We start from the raw sequence: 22,014 nt of genomic DNA, 5'->3' as shown, positions 1-22,014 counted from the left end.
CAGTTAAAAACTAGGAGCAGGTAAGGGTATGATAGAAGTCTAAGGTTATAGAGTGATTTGACTTCCAGAGAAATCAAAGAGGCATCAGGAAGATTTAAATACGTAATTACAAATGCAAGGAAATTTCTTTTTGAAGCTTGCCATCTATCCACAATGCAGACAAATGCAAAATCAGGATGGAGATAGCACATAAATAAGCCAGAACACATGGGAGAAACAATGTCTTTATTTTCCAAATAATGAATTACTGGCTAAAAAAACAAAGTCCCCACAATTTTCCATCCCGTTGTGGTTTCCAAAACAACTATGCTCACTTGATTAAACAGACAGTCTTTCCAAGGGGGAAAAAAGGAGCATCCTAAAGTATATAGCAGTCTACTTATTAGGTGAGGTGTCAAGGGGAAATGCTGCAGGTCCAGAAGTCTTGAAGATTGAATCTGGGAGAAGCAAAAGTTCAGAGGTCCTTGCTCAGGCCTATGAAAGGGACTAAGAAAATTTGCTGGAATACAATAACAGTCGTGTATCACAAGATGCCCACTAGATCGTGAAGTATAGCATGAAAGCTAATGCAACTTTTGAAGTAGGAATGGAGTGTTGAATGAGGCACAGAAGATAGGAACTTTGAGGGAAACATCCCATTAGGGGATTGGAGGGTGGGGAGAGATAAGGCAACGTGTGAATCCTTGGGAGGGCGGCATATGTGTTCAAGAAAGAGAACAGAAGAGGAGACATTCACCCAACGCCTGTTCTACAGGCATATATAATGGTCAGTTGCACCCCCAGAAAAGGAGACAGAAATATCCCAGGGGTTCTGTGATTGCTGCTGCAGTAACCAGATGTGATAAGATGAGATGCGGCTACATAACCTCGTAGCCACTGCGGATTCCTTTCATGAGACAACAAGCAAAAATGATGCCCAGGAGCTGAGGAAAGAAGTTACAAGAAAATTGTATCAGCTGTGGGGTGTAATTTGCAAGTAAGTGAATGTTTCACTACACAGTGGCCCTACAAGGAATAGAGGCCATGCAACCACTTCTCCCATCCTTTCCTAGGGTGGGTGGGTGTGCAGGAAATTTCTCCTGCTCAGCTCTTTGAAATGCACCAACAAATTTGCTTAACTTTTACATGCAGAGCCGTTATTTGCTTACTTTCTGCATGCAAAGCGGATACTCCCCTACTGAGCTACAGTCCTTTAGGTCTCCACTTCAGGTGATTGTTTAGGCAGTCATAACTTTGGAGGCAAGGGGAACTGGCAGCAAGGCAATCCCTCTACAGTCCAAACAGCTCAAGCCTGCAATGGCCTCCTTCGGTATGCACATGCCACAGGAACCAGTTATATAGCTCACAAGCTACTTCTGTTTACTCAGGTAGCCCATTTCCCCGTAACAATCCCCATGCCCCGAGCTCTGCACTAGACTGCCAAATGAAGGGCACAATCCACCACGGTTGTAATGACAGCAAGCAGTACCGGTATCTCTCCAGTGCTTGCAATTTGCTTTAGTGAATCAAACGTGGGCCAACACATTTCTACCGCCCACAGTATAGACTTGACAAGCTGGGGGAATATTCTGAGCTGGAGCAAAGTGGCATGGAAGAGCTCTGCAGAACACCAATAGCATTACTTCGCAGCTTAACACTACACACTAGTCTGCTAGTCAGCAGTACAGATGGGACACAGGATACAACGCAACACTCTGTGTACATCGGATGCACATTGGATTACTGAATCATAAGTTCTACATGGACCTATGGTGCCAAGTTCAAGTATCTTCTCCTTTTGTTTGGATGACAGGGGGAGCCGTTTCTAAACCTTTTAAGACTGTGAACAAAACTCTGGAGAAATAGGTGGGCAATGCTTGGGTGAAGTCCCAGAAGCAGGCTTGCCCAGAAGCCAAAAGTTGGGTTTCAGAGTCCTGCAGATTCCATTGCTGCTAACTAAAGATACTAAAATCCAGGATGATGGAAATATTTAACCCAGATCACTTATCCGGGTTGAAAGATTCAGATGTTAATGTCAAAACTTCTTTTTAAAATAGAAAAGCACTGAATACAGACAGAACTGTAGTTTGCCCCAGTGTAACAACATCATGGTGCAGATGTGCGTGCATGTGCACCCAGCCACCCACCTACAGTTCCCCATATTCTATTATAATTATTGGTACCTCAAAGAAGGCAATGCCCAATGCCACTCCAGCCACAATGATGATGTGTTTTCTCAACCAGGCTTCTATTTTTGTTACACAGCCCTGCAGGGAGAGAGGAAACAAGGTTTTATAGCATCTGCCAGAACCCTCATGCTAGGAACAAAGCTCTCCTTTCCCAGCACTTATCCATCCATACCTCCTGGTTGATTTTTTCTACGGTTGGATTCTGTTTGCAACCGGTGTCATTGTGTTTGCAGCAGGATGAAGGTATATTTGAGGGCGTAGTTCCGTTAAACCAATCCGTGTAATTGGAGGCTCCACAACAGCTATACTACAATTGGAGAGAGATGAGGGTGGGAGAGAGAGAGATTAGTATCTTCCAGGCCAACAGGGATCGTTAACTCCCAGAACGGAGAACATTTCCTTAACATACCCAAGTATTCTGCATGGTAATCCATCCATCACTCCCATTTTGCAAATAGGGAACAGAGGGCAACTGTTGTGATCTGCACAAAACTACCTGTTGAATCACTGAATCCAGGTTCAAGTCCAACAGCCTTTAATAACATAGTAAGAGCCTTCCTGGGACGTGGGTGGCGCTGTGGGTTAAACCACAGAGCCTAGTACTTGCCGATCAGAAGGTCGGCGGTTCGAATCCCCGCGACGGGGTGAGCTCCCGTTGCTCGGTCCCTGCTCCTGCCAACCTAGCAGTTCGAAAGCACATCAAAGTGCAAGTAGATAAATAGGTACTGCTCCAGCGGGAAGGTAAACGGTGTTTCCGTGCACTGCTCTAGTTCGCCAGAAGCAGCTTAGTCATGCTGGCCACATGACCCGGAAGCTGTACGCCGGCTCCCTCGGCCAGTAAAGCGAGATGAGCGCCACAACCCCAGAGTCGGTCACGACTGGACCTAATGGTCAGGGGTCCCTTTACCTTTTTAAGAGCCTTCCTGGATCAAGCCAAAGACCCATTATAGTTCAACAGCCTACTACTATCACTGCGGCCAATCAGATACCCATAGGAAGCAGGCAAGCACTCTCTTCCCACTTGCGATTCCCAAAAACTGATATTCATAGGCATGCAGAGTATACTCTATTTCAATTATGTAGATTTTCAACCATGAAAATAGCATACTGTTGAAGAACAACTATCTCCACCAGGTTCCCTTTCACCATCTTTTTACTATACCCCTCATTTTCGGGAAGTTTCTTTTTTTTAATTCAAATGTGACTTCTATTGGTCTTTGTTGGCAATTGTCCATTTACATATACCAATCAATGTAAGTTTATTGTTTTAGCCAAAGGCCATAACAAATCTGCAGCAACAGTACCAATAAAACAATACTGATCATACAGCCAACATTAACAGAGAGGTTACCAGAGATACCAAATCCAGCTTGATTTCAAATTAAACCTCTGAATCACCAATTTATAGTGATTTAATCTAACTCCTTTTTCATTGTTGTTGTTCTTTTGCAGTGTTACAAAGCTGTTATTGTCACCCCAAAAGAAACTGGGCCATTTCTGCCTGGTTGTACCTGCTTGCTTGTGTAGATAAAGGTTTCGGAAAGTAATCTCTTGTGTGGAACCAGCAGCATTTCAGAGGAATCTACCTTGAAGGCCCTGGCTTTCTACAACCTACCTAACAACTTAGATTTTGCTTCCAGGGCCTTCCATTTATTTCCCCATGTCACTGGCACCAACATGCACCATGGCCACTGATTCCACCCCAGCCCAGCACTGATTCAACCTTTCAGTGGTTGACTTACTGTCTTTAAAGAGGAAAGGGGGGATATTAACACAGCAATGCCATTTTTAAAATAGATCTAATGTACCAACAGATCCATATCTCCAAGACAGCTTTACTTGGCAAAACTATTATAATACTGAGGGCACTTTCAGAAGGAGTCTGTGATATGACATGGGGATCTGCCGAGAAGTGAAGAATCCCACTGGGTACACCTTGGCCCTTGAAAATGTTCAAAGTTACCCTTCAAATTATGGGTGAAGTTTTGTTCCCTGCTCTTAGCAGAAGATGCCATCAGAAAACAAGGACGATCCCCTGCTAGCATTGCCTCCCCAACAATTAGATCTAGGTAGCAGGCCTTCTATGTTACACTCACCTTCTGCTGCATGTCATCCAACAAATTCTTAACTTCGCTATTATTTCTGTAGACTGCTATTTCTGCCCTGATTTCTTTGTCAATCACCGTTTTGATCTGGAAGAGGAAGCAAGCAGAAAAGGAAAGGGAAGAATTAAAAAGGACATCTGATGAGGGTGACTACGCCTCCTTAAGATTTAGCCAAGACCAAAATCATAGGTAAATTAAGCATGTCTGAGGAAGTTCCTCCCCTTGTGAGAACATGAGGAACTTCTGGATGAATTCTCTAGTGATGGTCTTCAATCTCAGGGTCAATCCAGTGATTAAAAAAAAAAAAAAAGAGTTTCTCTTTCGATATTCCCTCTGCCTATCTCTCTCTAGGGCAGGTGTGTCCAACATACAACTTCTATTTGTTGCTGGGACTCTCAACTCTCATCAACCTCATCCAGGAGGGCCAATGGCAGAAGCAAGGGATGTTCTAGCTAAAAATCACCTGCTGACCAAACAAACTGGCTAAGATGTGTAAGAATGCGTCAAATAAATGTTGGGAATGCAAACATGCTGAAGGGTCATTTTATCCTATGTAGTGGACATGTATAAAACGCTAAAGACTTTTGGGAAATGATACATAATGAATTGAAGAAAAAAATTCAAGTTGGTTATTCCCCAAAGCCCCGAAGCTTTTCTACCAAAGGATAATAGGGATGGAGGTCCCCAAAAGGATGGTTCAACTATTCATGTATGCAACAGCAGCAGCAGCCAGAATCCTGTACACGCAGAAATGGAAAGGAGGAGAGGTACTAACCAAAGAGGAATGACTTCAAAAGTTTAATGGACTATGTGGAAATTGTGAAATAGCAGATCAAAGTGACAAACTTTTTATGGAAGAGTGGAGACCCTCTGAAGAACTGCTACAGTCAAATTAAAACGTGGGCGGGGGGGGAAACATGGCGCTGAGCTCAGAGCTGTGCTCAGAGCGCTCTGTGAAGGTGGCGGTGCTGCTGGCCTTCGCTTCGGGGCTGCTGGTGGGTTGGCAGGCAAACAGGGCGCGGAGGCGCTACCTCGACTGGCAGAAGAAGCGGCTGCTGGACCAGCTGGCAGCCACGCAGAAGAAGCTAGACCTGGCGTAAGCCCGCCAGGAGCAAATGGAAGCAAGAGGAAGCCTTTGCATCAAATCTGACATTTAACAGACATTAAGAAAACACACACGTACAAGAATAATGCTTCTATTATTTCATTCAATAAGACTGATACCTGAAGAAGTTCAACATGTATGGGAGAACATCATCAAAACAAACGCTGAAATTTTGTGGTCTGCTTTGATGGGGTCAACTTCTTGTGCCATGTTTGGAAGAAGTGATTTGTTTTTTGTCTGACGCTTGATCTATGATGACTGAATCTTGATAACAAGCGTCTGCATGTGACTAAAGAAACTTTATTTTAACAAGTTATTCTAGTTTAAAAAAAAACGTGGGCAGGGTTTGAATTACGAGCAGTGGAAAGAAAACAATGACAAGTGAAATAGAGGATAATTGTATTAGATACAAATATGTTATATAAAGCAGTAGATAAAGGGTGGGAATATAAACATGGAGGTAAGGGTGGGAAGTAAAAATTTATTTTTGAAAAAGGTTATTTATGTATGCCACTACAGTGGCCTGTGCTTTGTTAGCCCAAAAATGGAAAACGAGCGAGGTCCCAACCAAAGAAGAATGGCAACTTAAACAGATGGTATATGCGCAACTTGCGGATCTAACATATAGAATAAGAGAACGAGAAGAAAATACATTTAAAGAAGATTGGAAAATGTTTCTTGAATATATGGGGGAAATTGTGCACACTTGAAAACGCTGGCAACGTTAAGATAAATTCAACAGTGTAAATAAGTTCTGATGGAAGTGAAAATGAAATACTGAATGGTTTAGTTTATATAAAACAGGCAGGGGTTTATGCTATGCAAAATGAACCATGGAAAGAGAAGGGAAGTCACTGATATTTTAAGGTTGTCTAAATGAATATCCTAAATTGTAAAACAGAAAATTGAATAAAAAATTTAAAAAGTCAAAATTCTAAATAAAACATACTGAAATTTAAGTAAATTTGTAAAACCTCTGAAATCAATAAAAAATATGGAAGAAAAAAACCTCTGGAGACCCCCATGTTGGCTACCACTGCTCCAGGGGGTTGCAGCAAACATCTGGAGAGAACAGCAGAACCCACAACCATGGGACCCAGAGGCATCTCTTACCTCATCTTTGTAGATGTAGCCAGCAATGGCAGCTGCAATCTCCACCAGGAAGATCAGTGTCAGCAGCACAGCAAACTATTGAAGGAAATGCAATTGTTAATAATATCTATGGAGTGCTTGTTGATCCCAGCCTCACTGCCACCCTTCATTTTGGGCCTTCACCCTCATTCATATGAATCTCACCTTCTGACAGCAAAGACTGTGTCCACTTAAGCAGCAGCCCTACCTCTGAAAAGGAGAGCTTTGCCTAAATAACTCTCCCGCCCTGTTGTCTGCAGTGGCCAAGCCAGCCAGAGGAGACAGAACCCATTCTTATTCAAAGCCTAACAAATCTGTTCTGTGAAGCCAGTGATTTGCCCCATCCTGACTCCCAATATTCAAAATGGGAAACGATGACAACAAGCTAGAACAGTAGTTGCCAATGTGTTGCCCCCCAACTCCCAATGTCCCTGATCACCCATTGGCCATGCTAACTGAGGCTAGGACTGAGCGACAGCTAAACATTGCAATATTTTGACGTATTACAATGTCTTAAATAAGGATGAAGTATGTAGAGACATAGAAGGGACGCGGGTGGCGCTGTGGGTAAAAGCCTCAGCACCTAGGACTTGCCGATCGCATGGTCGGCGGTTCGAATCCCCGCGGCGGGGTGCACTCCCGTCGTTCGGTACCAGCGCCTGCCAACCTAGCAGTTCGAAAGCACCTCCGGGTGCAAGTAGATAAATAGGGACCGCTTACTAGCGGGAGGGTAAACGGCGTTCCGTGTGCTGCGCTGGCTCGCCAGATGCAGCTTGTCATGCTGGCCATGTGACCTGGAAGTGTCTCCGGACAGCGCTGGCTCCCGGCCTATAGAGTGAGATGAGCGCACAACCCTAGAGTCTGGCAAGACTGGCCCGTACGGGCAGGGGTACCTTTACCTTTACCTTTATGTAGAGACATTGGCTGGCTTCATTGTTTTTCCTGCTTTGTGATTTTTGCATAGCGTGCACACACGCACACACAACCCATGTTTCGTGTTCAAAAATTATGAAACCGTTATCATGCTGGTGGCAGCCGTAGCACAACATATGGAGAGCAACATATTGACTACCCCTGGGCAAGGTGGTTTTGAGACCTGTAGCAGGGCAAGGTTAACAACACAGGTCTTAGATCAGCAGTAAAACGAAGCGTAACTTATGTACTTGGCAAGCACGGCTTATTCCAGGCATAGGCAACCTTCGGCCCTCCAGATGTTTTGGCCTACAACTCCCATGATCCCTAGCTAACAAGACCAGTGGTCAGGGATGATGGGAATTGTAGTCCAAAACATCTGGAGGGCCGAAGGTTGCCTATGCCTGGTTTATTCCCTATCCTTACTGCCTTCAATTTCTCTAGCTCTAGTAAGGGTGGGGTGCCAAAGGCTCAGGTGCCTGGATTAGATGGAACTTTAGAGGCTGCTGTCCCGACTACTAAGCTATATTAGCTCCCTCCAGCCAGTCAGATCTAAGAGTTCAGCTTCCCACCCTGCGATTCCAATGCCTAGCTCCCCTTCATTCTCCTCACCGTGGTGACCATGCAGTAGTTCTCCTTTAACGCTCCGCAGCAGCCGAAGAAGGAGATGAAGAAGACTATAACTCCAACAGCCAGGATGACAATGGGAGGGCCTGAAGCAGAGGCGCTGGTCATCACCAGGGTGTGTTTGAGTTCAATCTGTACATAAATGCCCAAGGCGATCAGAGCAATGCCGCAGAGCTGTGTGGAAGAGAAACCAACCATTAGTGGCGGAATTGTCCATGCATAACCAACAGAAGAACTGCACCACTGGAGTCGGGCAGAATATTGATCAAGATTCACAATTGCACCAAAAAGGGGGGGGGAATAATAACTAATAATAATTTTATTATTTATTCTGTTTATTTTATTTATATATTATAAATAATATATAACTCTGGGTGGCTTCCAACACATATAATGAAATCAAAGTACAAAAAACTTTACAGGTATTGTTTACTACAAAACACTAGAACAGAGTTAACATTTGCTTTTCATTCTGAAGTAAAATTTGCACTGCCAGCTACTCTGCAGTGTGAAAACACCACTGATTTGACCTTAAGGTGTGCATCGTGGTCTCAAATAAAAAGGAAGATGTCAAGACAACACTTCAGCAAAGCTTCGTAATAAGCAACAAGGGGGTAACAGTCTGTTAACAACTGAAACTGGGCTCAAATACACCATCCATGCAGTGTTGGAAACCAGGATAGAAAAGCTAGGAGCCAAATGGCTCCTGGGACCTGGGTTGTAGGCGCCAAAACAGAATGTCTAGTCGCCATTTTGGGGAGGGGGGTCGGCAACACTTTATTTTGATAACCCTGAACCAATACGCAATTCATATAAGTGACACATTGTTAATATGACATTTTTAACATACATTGTTAAAACTGTTAATACTGTTAAATTTGGTGTCTGGGGGAAAAATAATACCATACTTCAGTATTCAAAACACTCTACTGTTTGTTGTTAAACTACATAACATATTGCCTATCCTTAACATACACTTTGAGGCTTCAAAGCACATACATTTCAGTAATCCTTGAGTGTCAGCCAGGCGCAAAAAATGGCAGCCAGTTTTCTTAGGCGTTCGCAAATGGAGAACCTTTAGGCGCGAAATTTGCCTGGCGCCCTGCTAATTTCAAACCCTGCTGCATCCATGTTTAAAAGCAGGTTCCACCATGTGTTTCTGCCAGCATTAAGGCATCTGAATTAGAAGGGGTGGGAAGTGCTATCAGGTGTTAAAGGACTCATACTGCACCCTCATTGTCTTGTCCCACCATCTACCATGTATTCAGACAGTGAAGGTCTGCAGCAGAGAGCTTGCAGTTCTCTGCTCCCCACACAGTTTAGAAGCCTATGTGCCTGAAGTTCTAAACTTAGCAGGAAGCCAAGTAAGAGCAGGTCTCCCCAAGCACATAAATGGGGCTCAAAGGCATGGGGGTGGGGTGGGGGTTGCAGGTCCAGGCTCCTGGGACTATGACAGAAGAAGAAGAGTTTGGATTTGATATTCCGCTTTATCACTACCCGAAGGAGTCTCAAAGCGGCTAACATTCTCCTTTCCCTTCCTCCCCCACCAACAAGCACTCTGTGAGGTGAGTGAGGCTGAGACCTCAGAGAAGTGTGAACCTGCAGCCTTCCTGATGTTGTTGGACTCCAATACCCATCAGTCCCAGCCAGCATGGCCAGTGATCACAGGTGGAGTGTAACATCTGGAGGGCATTACAAGTTTCCTATCTCTGCCTCACATGGTTCTAAGCGTAGAGGCCCTTAATACTGAATAGGGATCTGGAATAGGGATGAATTCAGCTCCTAGAGCAGGCTTCCTCAACCTTGGCCCTCCACATGTTTTTGGCCTACAACTCCCATGATCCCCAGCTAGCAGGACCAGTGGTCAGGGATGGTGGGAATTGTAGTCTCAAAACATCTGGAGGGCCAAGGTTGAGGAAGCCTGTCCTAGAGTTTTAATACTATCGAAGGCATACCTTCCCAACATTCACAGGTAAAAGTGACACATTTGTGTTCTTAAAAACACCTCCACTTCCACAACTAGGCTCATAGTCTGCCTTCCCCTAATCCAAACAGGCTGATTATAAAAGGATTCTCCACCCCAGATGCTGTGTACGCTTATTCTGCAATATCCTGTCCTTGTGGCTTTCATGATCAAGCCATTTCTTTCTTTCTTTCTTTCAAAAAAGATAACGCATTAAGTAACATTTACTCTCAGGGTCTGTGAAGATGGAGGAATGAGAAGGGAAGGAGCACATTGGTATGTTGCAACTGGATGCAGTTTGGGCCTGGTCACATGCTTTTTAAATGTGCCCTGCTTGCTTGCTCTTTTACTTGAAAGATATACTAGCAGAGTGCAGTTATGATAATAGGGTCACCATAATTAACAGTCCAGAGCAAACCAAAGCTGCTGTTTGTTTGTTTGTTTTTAAAAAGACAGGGTAGGGATTATAGGGAGAGAAATTCAATAAAAGAAGATTAAGTTGTTTATGTATGTAATGAGAGCAGCTAGGATTCTTTACGCATAAAAATGGAAAGATGGGAGAATTTCCCACCAAATAAGAATGGATAAGTAAAGTGATGGACTATGGGGAATTGTTTTATGGAAGAACAGAAGCCTTTTTTGGACTATGTAAAGAAATATTCTAGCATGTTAAATTCGTGAGCAGGATGTGAACTATGAGCAACAGAAGGAATTGGATATTATTGTATTGTTGTATTATTGTTATACAATAATAACCTATTATGTATTGGAATGTTTATTCCAACTTTATGAAACTTTATGAAAATTCAATAAAATATATCAGTTTTAAAATGGCAGGGTATGTTAATTCATGGCACTTTGGCACTGATACCATGTGCAGTAGCATCAAATTGCCACCCACAAGTTACTGTAGACTTGGCAGCAGGTCACATATATGAGAAAGAGAGACCAAAACAGAAGAATGACAACTGTAGCAAGATAGTCTTAACGGGGCAGTTATTTATCAGGGAGAGGTAGGGAGAGGTACCAAGAGAGTCAGAGTAAATAGAGACCATTATAAGCAAGATCAGATGAAGGCACCCAGCTCAGGACTGAGTCAGCACAGCTGTAGGGTCAAATTCCCACCCAGTTCCCAAATAGGTGCTGTGTTTCCTGGAGCTGATATTTACCTTGCCCTATCACAGCAGGGTGGATCCACCTAAGGCAAAGAGGCCCAAGCCCAGTTTCCAGATTACCCACAGCAAGCTTTGAACTTGCAGGCAGATCAGCAGAGATCCATGACCACCATCACTTGCCAGGGGAAAACTCTGGTGGCAAGTTGTGGATATTCCCACTGGCTCAATATGAGGGGGAAATCGGCTAACTCTGATCTGAGGTGGGTATGTATGTGGATGAATGGATGGAGGGGTGTTCACAAAAGAGCACCAGAGAACGCAGAAACTGTTGGGAGGCACTAAAAACAGGGCGATGCCCGTTTGTCTTGCAGGAGTGGTTCAGCCACACATGCAATTTCCCCCTTTCCTTCCTGGAGACAAACAGCCAGTGTCAAAAGAAAATGGTTTTTATTATATGCCTCATTGCAACAGGCGTGAGGGGTGCACATGGTTCAAAAGCTTTTAGTGAGTTTCTGCGTGCGAGAATAAGCTTTAGGGTGTCTCCAGAAATCCCTCCTCCGACTTCACTTGCTCTCTGCAGCTGGGCTGTTCCACATGATTCCTGTGCCAAATCCCACCCAAAGTGCTACGGCAAACAGGCCACAGTGCAGGCAGTACAGCAATTGTTCACAAAATCAGGAAGGGTTACGCTAAGACTAAGCAGTCTCATTAGTTGCTATCTCTTCTGCCACACCGTTTCCTGTTCATGTTACAGAAGGAAGATGTCGCCTGGACTCAACAATAGGGCATTTTATGCTGGAAACCTTTTCTGGAGCAGCAGTCACCACAGAAAGCAGGAATTACTGGCTTTCTGCCCCCAAGACACACCCTCCAGGCTAATATCTTTGTTCCTTCATAAGTCTCTTCCAGCAGATCCAAGGGACATCTGGCTGCTGTTTACATTAGACCAAAGCAAACCATCCCATCAACTCCAATGATCATATGCCGACTCGGGTTAATGTTTTCTGGGGAAAGCATGCTTTCCCAAGGCACAGGAAGTGGAAACGCGAAAGGCAGCTAAGCGCACCGTAGGCCAACACCAGCAACAAAAAACCCCAGTCTAAGCCAATTTCTGCAAGTAGTCCTAGTCCAAACACACATTTCCCCACCTCATCCTTCCTGAACCATATGGTAACTCCAAGCATAATTGTTTTTATAACATGGGGGTGTTTTCACAAGCAGTGCCAAGTCAGTTCCCTCCATTTCTCACATGGGTAATTGGAAGAAAGCAAGGTCTTGTGGCATCTTTAAATAAGCTTTTGTGATCTGCAGCCTACTATGCTGGATACATGAAGAGTTGTCCTGAACTGGTAAGGTATATTCATCTCTCTCACTCACATACAGAGGAAGAAATGTTTACAAAAATTAGGGCACAAAGACCAGCAATTCAGAGATCAGGTGTACAGAGACAGGTGTAAATGAGACCCAATCAAGGTGGGTGTGAGTTGCCCACTTTTCATTGGTGAAGAATTGGTAAGGCGAGATGAATAAACTTAAATATATAGAGTTCCTCCAGACTTTGTGAGAGGGACTGAAGTGCATGCTGGGACATTAAAGTGCTCTGTCGCCCTAGTGCAACAAATATACTTTTTAAAAAGCCCCAGACATTTTGCAATTTGGAAAGCCATGTTGAAATGCATTTAAAAGTATGGGATGAATGAATAACAGGGTAAAACGAAGGGAGAACCATGGCTACTGCCTGAGCTCCTTGAAGGGATAGAAATGCGATTGCTTAACAAAATAAATAGCCTAAGGATAAAACTTCTGGGTGTGGCAAATAAGGCTCCACCGAACAAAACATGACACAATGAGGTGGTTAATCCTTAAGGTTCCCCAGGACTCTAGCTGAGCTGGCTATCATAGCTAAAATAGTTACACTACTGCCACTGAAGAGAGGAGACATGCATAAAACAATCCTGACAGCTTTGGTATTTAAGGCACAGCAGCAGCTAGGCCAAATATGAGAATATTTAATATAAAAGGAGCACATACAGACGGCCCCCCCCTCCGAACCCAGGAAATGCTTCACACTGCAGTTCCGTTACCCAAGCAGGGGCGAAGCCACAGTTTCTGCCACTTCCTGGCTTGTATCATAACACAGATCGCACCAAGCGGCATCCTAACAATAGCAAGCCGACACACTTTTTTATTTGGTATGTTCAAACTGCCTATATTTTCATATGGTTTCTACACGCAAAACAGAAAACTTGAGAAAAGCTCAGTTCTTTCAGCTCTAGCTGAATAGTGGGATCCTAACGAATACTAATCACATAACATTTTGAAAGACCTAAAATATAATATGAGTTTGGAGTTTGTATGTATACAGTGGTGCCTCGCAAGACGAAATTAATTCGTTCCGCAAGTTTTTTCTTCTTGCGAGTTTTTCGTCTTGCAAAGCACGGTTTCCCATAGGAATGCATTGAAAATCAATCAATGCGTTCCTATGGAAACCGCCTTCAGACCAGGTCCGGGGACAGTCTGTCCCCCGACCTCTTCTGAAGGCTGGGGGGGGGGACAAGGGCTTTTCTTCCCACCGCCAGCCTTCAGAAGGCTGTTCTGAAGGCTGGCGGTGGGAAGAAAAGCCCTTCTCCCCACCTCCCACCCCGGAAGTTCCGGAGACAGGAGGGCTTTCCTCCCGACTGCCAGCATTTTCAGATCGCCCCGGGACAGTGGAAAAGTCTCCGCTGTCCCGGGGGCTTTTAAAATGCTGGCGGGCGGCAGCGAAGCGTTCGCTGCCGCCCGCCAGCATTTTCAGATCGCCCCGGGACAGCGAAGAAGTCTCCGCTGTCCCGGGAAGGCAGGCGGGGGGAGCAAAGACTTTGGCCCCCCGCCGGCCTTCAGAAGAGGTCCGGGACCTCTTCTGAAGGCCGGCGGTGGGCCAAAGTCTTTGCTCCCCCCCGCCTGCCTTCAAAAGCCGTCGGGATAGTGGAGAAACGCGCTGCGCTTCTCCGCTATCCCGGGAAGGCAGGCGGGGAGGAGCAAATACTTTTGCCCCCCGCCGGCCTTCAGAAGAGGTCCAGGACCTCTTCTGAAGGCCAGCGGAGATTTCCCTATGGGCTTTCTTCTTGCGAAGCAAGCCCATAGGGAAATTCGTTTTGCGAAGCACCTCCAAAACGGAAAACTCTTTCGTCTTGCGAGTTTTTCGTTTTGCGAGGCGTTCGTCTTGCGAGGCATCACTATACTTTATAGATTTCGAAGCATGAAAAACTTGGTGGAAAAGATGAGCCACAAGATATACTGCCTGAGACTAATGGAAACACGCATGTAGAACTTAGAATTAGTGAGGTTTTTGAAATTCAAGTTTTGGTGTGTCTACTAGGAACAAGTGAACAAATCATTTCAGATTCTAGGGTCCAGGATGGAGCTTGGATTCTAGATCCTTTATCTTCAGTAGAGTTACATGTAACCACCACCCCTTCTCCATTCGCAGAGGCTGTATTTACCATTCTGATCACTTTAACAGGGAAATCAAACATGTTGCTAACTCGCCCATCTTTATGACTGGCAAAACAAACACTGGCTTGGTTTGCACGTCACACTTAGCCAAACCACAACTGAACTCAGATGCATGGGCACCTACAGAGGAGACTGTAGCTGCTTCACTTCTGCCCAAGTCAAAATTTTGCTGCTGTACCACACTAAGCTAAGCTGTGGTTCAAATTAATGTGTTGTCTGAACTCAGGTTCATGACTTAAGTGCTCTCCAGACTAACCACGAGTTGTAACAATAGGTTACAGCTCATGGTTTCTGAGGTGAGCTAAACCACAAGCCCAGGCAAGATGCTAAGCCAAACCATGGCTTAAGCTCATTGTGACACAGCAGCAAAAAGACAGAGCAACGTACCTGCAGCATAATCTCCCAGAGCCCACAGACTTGCATGTTCATGCCAAGTCATGGTTCACCTTAGCATGTGTGAACCTGGTCAGCGTGACACAAAGAAAGGTGAAAATGTGAGCATAGCTAGTCAATCTTTTTCCAACACTAAAGCGATGTGACTTTTAAAAAGTTGTTTCTCCTCTTCCCAGCATAACAACACCCCATCAGGTTCACTGTTTTGACTACAGATATTAATGTGATTAGCCTGATAACAGCAACAGGATGCACCTGGCAAGGAACGTTTTGACCCCTGTGTAACAAGACAGATGTAAAACATTCTTGTTTACTGAATAATCCCAAAAGATCCCAGGTTTAGAGGGAGTAACAACAGGAGCCCTTTGAGTCAATTCAATCCCTTCAGTGGGTGGCAGCTGTGCCCACCCCCATGCCCAGTTGCTGCCCAGAAGCAAAAGAGAAAGAGGTGAGGATCCTATGCAATAAGACTTGACTACTTTGTGGGACATTTTCTTTGTCAATCGACGTAGGCAAGTTAAGTAGGCAAATATAGCTGGGTGAATGCATCCTTCAGTTTAGCTATATTCATGTGATATGGTATCATGTGACACACAGAGACAGACAGACACCACTAGAGATCAGGTCAAGATGCCAGAAATCTTAGGCTTCAGTTTGCATCATAGCTACAGAAATAAGAGATTGAAACTGAAATTGTTCGTGCCTTGCCACCCCAACCAAATAATTCTTAAAAGTGGCCACCCACCAGAAATAACTGCTTATCATGATTCTAAACCAGGGATGGAAAGCCAGTGGTCCTCCAGGTGTGATCCAACTGTCGTCAGCCTCATCTGCCATGGCCAATGTTAAGCAGAATGGGAGTTAGAAGGCAGGATTCAACCAACGAATCTCATTGATGGAAGCCCTGTGGAAGGGATTCCACTTTTGCAATTTGGCTTCTCCTCCTCCCCTTATGCAGCTCCCAAAATTGGCTCAGGGTGGGCCATTTGGGAAAGCCCCTGGAACAGTTCAGAGAGAGAGGAGAGGGCTGTGTGTGTGTGTGTGTGTGTGTGTGTGTGTGTGTGTGTGTGTTTTCCATCAAGCAAGCCAAAATACTTACCTTGATGGAACAATAATCTAAGTGAGATGCTGAACTCTTCCCATAGCCCAGCAACACCTGAAGGAACCACAGTTTCCCACTCCTGCTGCAAATCATCTCCTCCATTCTCACTCTTTTCACCCCACTCATCCATTCAGCGGACACTCCTACACTTCCCACACCCGCCATTCTGAAGCCTCTCTCAACCTTGGTTCCCCAGATGTTGTTGAACTACAACTCCCATCATTCCTAACCACTGGTCCTGCTAGCTAGGGATGATGGGAGTTGCAGTCCAACAACATCTGGGAACCCAAGGTTGAGAAAGGCTGTTCCAGTGACAAGGGAGAAACAATCAAGAGAAAGAGGAGAAAAATATTTCCCTTGAATGCTGAACCCATCACAGGGCATCACTAAAAATTCTGTCCATGATTCCTGACACCCAAGCCAAGCCTCTTCCAATTCCACTGGAAGTCTTCCATCCTCTGTTTTTAGGTTTATCCTCTTTCCTGGCTCCCATACTAAATTGATGGCAGGGTAGTTAATGTGGTTCCCTCCAGATGTTGCTGGACTACAGCTCCTTGTTCTTCCAAACTGCAATGGAGCATTCTGTTGTGAGAAGCAGTTAATGAATTCAATAGACCTGACCACTGGTCATAATGGCTGGGGCTGATGAGAAGTGGGAATTATATGGAAGGCAGCAAGCTGACTACCCCTGGCTCCATGCAACACAGGAATTTCATCAGAGACTGAGCAATAACTGGTGTCTGTAAGGAGCAGTGAGATGAGCTGGGCACTGCTGTTGAGCAACAGGAAGGCCGTTTCCACAAATTTCATGTGGGTGGGTGATTCATCCTGCATCATTAAAAGTGCATTAAGACCCTGACCTCACCTTCCAGAGTACAGAAGGCATTGCAAAGGAACCCTGTCTGCTTTGTTCCACCACCAGAAGCTGCTGTTCACTACATGTAGATATGTCAGTCCCCACTAGTACTAGACCACCATGACAGCTGGCGTGGTACAAGCAAAGTCCTTCACCAACACAGCTTTAAGAGCAGAGATGATGATGATGATAATAATAATAATAATTTGTACCCTGCCAGCTTCTGAAGGTGACTGGGAGGGGGAGCAATGTTGAGTGTGTGATACCACGCGTGGCATCTACGTCATGACTTCAGGAGGAGCTGGGGCGAAGCCAAATGCGGCAAGTGGACGGCTCCTGCTGGTACCAACACCAGTGGGAGCCTGCTTCGACTCTCCTCTTCCGTGGCAGCAGGAGGAGGAGTCACACTGCCCTTTTTGGACATTGAGGGGCCCAACCTCAAAAATATTTAGGGGTCCCCAAAGGGCTGGCCCCCAGGAGCTGACATCTCTGTTTAAGAGGCAGTAGGACTGAACTGGTCCTTAAAGAAAGTTTGTTATTTATTTTCTAATACACACCACATGCTGCATACCTTGCATTCCATATACTTTTTTTACAGGGAGTTGGACTAGATGACCCTTGGGTCCCTTCCAACACCATGATTCTATGAATGACGAGAACCCATTAACCCTTTTCCCTCCTAGAAAGTGACGGATAACCAATGAAAACCAGTGTACTTGTTTATTGAACTGCCCGTTGGCATTAATTGCATTTGCTACTAGGCAATCACCAACCTGCATGCAAAACATCCCAGGGTCATGGAGCCAATGGCTGGATGCACCCTTGAAGGACAAATAGGAGCATTTCTGGACGGTGATTTCCAGACTTCCTATTCCCAAGCGGGGAGGAGGATTAAACAATCCTGAACATTCACATTCAATACTTATATTAGCCTTGTTCACAGATTTCTTGCACATACTAGCTCTGCTCTTTAACACACATGGAACACAGTTGTCTGAAAGGGAGTCCCTAGTACTGCAAGCAGCTGATGTGAGTTAGGTTTGCCAAATCACTGGGTGTTCCAGTTGTGTGGAAGCAAGCTACTTGCTCGAAACCATGAGTGCCTGTAGACCTGAGTAACACATAAAGATCACTACTATTTTCTCAATCAATAGGAACATCAGTTTTGTCTATCAGACTCCCAAACCATCCTAGAGAAGTGAGACGGGAGGAAGACTAAAGCTCCGTGAAGCCCCCAGCTGTTTCTTTAGAAAGATTATCAGCATCTCTAAAGCTAAACTCCCAGGGTCTTTGCGAGGAAGCCAGGGCAGCTACTGGTTTGAGAAGACCAAGCCATGTAATTCAGATATGCCTCAGATTATATCATTTACAGGAAAGCCCGATAAAAATGTAACACAGACCAAGGAAGCCAAGTCAGACTCTTCAAAACACACTACCTCTCAAATCCGGCAGAACTTGGAAGGAAAGTTTGCTAGTGCTTACAGAAGCCAGAGACTTTTGGCAACAAGTAGCCCCTACAAGGAGTATAGTCAAGCTGTTAAAAAAAAAGTTAAAACAAAATGAACAGAATTTAAAATAGTCATGTGAAGGCTCTATAAGCCCGTTATCCAGCTTCTCTGCCAAATAGAAAATACCAGCAGTCAAGATACATAAATTTTGTTGTACGAACACTGCCTTCCCCCCAGTTTTGAGGAGTTCTTTTTCTTAAGTAGGCAAGTAGTAACTGCTACTCCTCGCCGCTTCAAGCACCAAGGCCCTCCAAATCAACTTACCCAGAAAATGAAGTTGAAGAAAAAAACCAGGAATTTAACACATTTCATACCACCGTCGACCCCCATTTTGCGTATCTGTCCCTGCAAAGTTAAAAAAAGAAAGTCAGAACCAACAGACTTAGGCAGCATAACCGGCACAGAAGGTACATATCAGAGAGGAGGAGGTGGGGATTATAAACACAAGGGAAGTTGGGGGGGGGCAGAGAAAAGCAGGAAGCTTGGAGGAGTCAGCCTTGAACGGGGTGCGTGGGAGAAGAAAGCGGATACGATCCCAGTCATTGTAAACACAACTCCCTCCAGGGAGGGAAAGTCCTTCACAAGTGCATCAGCCTAGAAATAGACTGTTAAAAGGTAGCAGGACTGTGCCAGGCCTTCCTTCTTTCTCTGCCCCAATTCCCTCCACCCCATGGGCGTAGCCAGGATTTGGGGGGGGGGGAGGTTGTCAGGATTTACTATTTTTTTTGGGGGGGGGAGACAGGACACTCACTTAACACCAACCTCTGTCCGGTTTTGCCTAGCAGATTCGAAAGCTAAAATTACTTTCTTCTGACCCCACGCGCTCAGAAAAACCCGTCAAAAATCTTTCTACAATTCCCATAATAATAATAATAATTTTATTATTTATACCCCGCCCATCGGGCTTGGTTTCCCCAGGGACTCAGAGAGGCTCCCAACAGAGCATTAAAAACACGATAAAACACCAGACAGTAAATATTCCCTTTCTACTTTTAGTTAAGTATTTTTATTTTTTTTACTTGATTTAGGTGGGGGCAACTGCCCACCCCCCACCCCCGGAGTCCGCCCCCTTCTTCTCCCCCTCAGCCAGTCACATGGCAACCTTAACAGCAGTACACACACAAGGCCAACTCTATACTCGTCGTTATGGCGAGGGGAAGGGGAAGAGGAAAGGGTCCCTTTCTTCAGGCGGTGTGCAGCAGCCCACCCTTTCCCTTAGCCGCAAAAAACTTCGCAGTTTCCGCAACGGCTTCTGGCTTCGTCGAAGGCTGACGGCGGGCAAACGCTCCTCTCTCCCAACCTCACCCCAACCTTCCCTTCCTCCCCAGGCAAAGCCAGATTTCAAGAGCCTTCAAGGCGTGGCGAGGGGAGGAAGGAAACTCCAGACCCGGAGGGGAGGGTTGCCATATTCCCAACAGTGACAAGAAAGTTTCTGAGCTTTTTTCGGTTTGGGGGCAAAGTTGTTGAGCTGCATTTTTTAAATAGTTTCGCCCAAAGTTGTCGAACTTTTGGAAAGATCCCCAGAAGGCCGTTTTTGAGTCACCCTGAGGCGCCACCTCAGGCCCCTCACAAGTCCGCGTTTATCCCTCTGCGTAAAAGCGCTTCCCGCCCGCAGAGCAAAGGCTCCACTCCCTCAGGTAAAAGAGAAACTTCTCGTCGTTTGCATTGGGGTGGGTGGGGGTCTTTTGGGGTGGGGTGGGGGGGTGTTGCTTCTCTTACCGTCCAACGACTTCCTCGTCCCCAAGGGCCGTCGAGCCAACAAACAGCAGCGCGCGCTTCCCAACTTGGCAGCAGTGAGCGGAGCGCCGCGTCGGCGGGGCGTCTTATACTGGCGGGACCCGCCTCTCGCGTCACTTCTCCAGAACTCGGCTCATTTCCCCCCCCCTCCTCCCAGCTGCTCGTCATGTGATGGAAACGGGGGAAAGTGTGAGCGGCGGAGCGGGGGGGGGGGACAGGGGAAGGGGCCGGGCTCAGTCACAAGCGGCTCTGTCGGAGTCAACAGGAAAGGAAGGACTCCGGGGGCCCCACAGGCAGCCAGCTGGGCGCGAGCGCGCACTTTCCCTTGCGCTTTTCACTTGTTGCTGCCACCCCCGCCCGCCTTAGCAACCCCCCGAAAAAGTCCCCTGCTTTTCTCTTGGTAGGGGTGGGGTGGGGGGTGCCGTCGTTTCTCTGTACACTCTGGACTTGGTGGGAGGAGGAGGTGTGCGTTTTATTTGTGGATTGGTGAGGTGGATAGAGCCTTCCCAAAGTTGCCCAAGGCGACAAACAAGTGACAAAACAACAAATTTAAATTTCTGTACTGAAAGGTCAAAAAGTACATAATTATATGCGCACTGAACATAGTGAGACGTAAAAGAAAAGAAAAGGAGAAAGAGAAACGGAACCCTTGTAGAAAGGAAAAATAAAGGGGGAAGGGGGAAATCCCCCAAAATGTATACTTTACAAGGTTGTTACTGTATTTCACCAGACCTTAACCTATTACAGTATTTGTAAGAATGGATTCCAAATATACAGTGGTACCTCGGGTTACATATGCTTTAGGTTACATACGCTTCAGGTTACAGACTCCGCTAACCCAGAAATAGTACCTCGGGTTAAGAACTTTGCTTCAGGATGAGAACAGAAATCGTGCTCTGGCAGAGCGGCGGCAGCGAGAGGCCCCATTAGCTAAAGTGGTGCTTCAGGTTAAGAACAGTTTCAGGTTAAGTACGGCCCTCCAGAACGAAGTAAGTACTTAACCCGAGGTACCACTGTAATTGAATTTGCCCATGGCAACTCTGCGCTTGTATGCAAATTGTTCATATGTTGCGAGTTTGTATAAGACTTCAATCCAATCGTAAAAGGGAGCCACGTTTTGATTTTTCCAGTTCATCAGGATCAGTCTTTTTGCTGTGGCAAGGGCACAGAGAGTCCACCTGTATTGTCCTTTTGTAAGGTTCCATGTGTTGGGTACATAATTCAAGAGGATATTTTGCTCTGTAAATGTAAGGTTGTTCCACACAGTTCTCTTGATAGTTTCAGTTACCTTCTGCCAGAAATCTTTCAAAAGAGAAGCATTATCCCTATTGCACCTCCAACGGTGATAAAACTATTAAAATAAACTAAAATTAAACCAGTCCCAGGCACAGACTGGGAACGATTCTCAGTTGGAAAGGCTTGTTGAAAGAGGAAGGTTGTATATTATCATCATCATCATCATCATCATCATCATCAATCAATTCATTCTCTGTGCCACCCGTCATCCAGGATCACAGGGCACTTTACCATATAAAAACATAAAAATACATGCCCTAGTAAGAAACTAAAGCAACACCCCCCACATACAGTTAAAAAGGACAAGACAATTTAATTAGCCAAAGGCCTGGAAAAAGAGAAACATTTACGCCTGGCACCTAAAGATACAGTGGTAGCTCGGGTTAAGAACTTAATTCGTTCCAGAGGTCCGTTCTTAACCTGAAATTGTTCTTAACCTGAAGCACCACTTTAGCTAATGGGGCCTCCCACTGCCGCTGTGCAATTTCTGTTCTCATCCTG

The 22,014-nt window shown here is 45.4% G+C and overlaps 1 protein-coding gene across 1 annotated transcript; it reads right to left on the bottom strand.

Annotated features, from left to right (window-relative positions):
* Window positions 1-208: 208 nt before the first annotated feature.
* On the bottom strand, window positions 209-20,400 carry CD63 (CD63 molecule). The gene is made up of 8 exons (XM_053375217.1): window positions 20,200-20,400; window positions 18,745-18,825; window positions 8,034-8,222; window positions 6,492-6,566; window positions 4,265-4,360; window positions 2,341-2,475; window positions 2,163-2,246; window positions 209-923 (listed from the first exon to the last, which is right to left on the bottom strand). The coding sequence occupies exons 1-8, from the start codon at window positions 20,383-20,385 to the stop codon at window positions 858-860; spliced, it is 912 nt and encodes a 303-aa protein (XP_053231192.1). The 5' UTR covers window positions 20,386-20,400; the 3' UTR covers window positions 209-857.
* Between the last annotated feature and the right edge of the window lie 1,614 nt (window positions 20,401-22,014).

Source organism: Podarcis raffonei, chromosome 2 (assembly GCF_027172205.1).
Source record: "Podarcis raffonei isolate rPodRaf1 chromosome 2, rPodRaf1.pri, whole genome shotgun sequence".
Taxonomy (NCBI): Eukaryota; Metazoa; Chordata; class Lepidosauria; order Squamata; family Lacertidae; genus Podarcis; species Podarcis raffonei.
The sequence above is the reverse complement of the archived record's forward strand: the minus strand, read 5'-3'. Positions and strand labels throughout refer to the sequence as shown.

Bases quoted from the DNA above. Each gene is read 5' to 3' on its own strand.
- CD63 (XM_053375217.1), bottom strand. From the start codon at position 20,385: ATGACGAGCAGCTGGGAGGAGGGGGGGGGAAATGAGCCGAGTTCTGGA. The intron at 8,223-18,744 runs GTAAGTTGATTT...TCTTCCACACAG, and splicing joins TCTTCAACTTCATTTTCTGG to CTCTGCGGCATTGCTCTGAT. The intron at 924-2,162 runs GTACCAATAATT...TTCTTTCCTCAG, and splicing joins TGGGCATTGCCTTCTTTGAG to CTCCTGGGCATCATTTTTGC.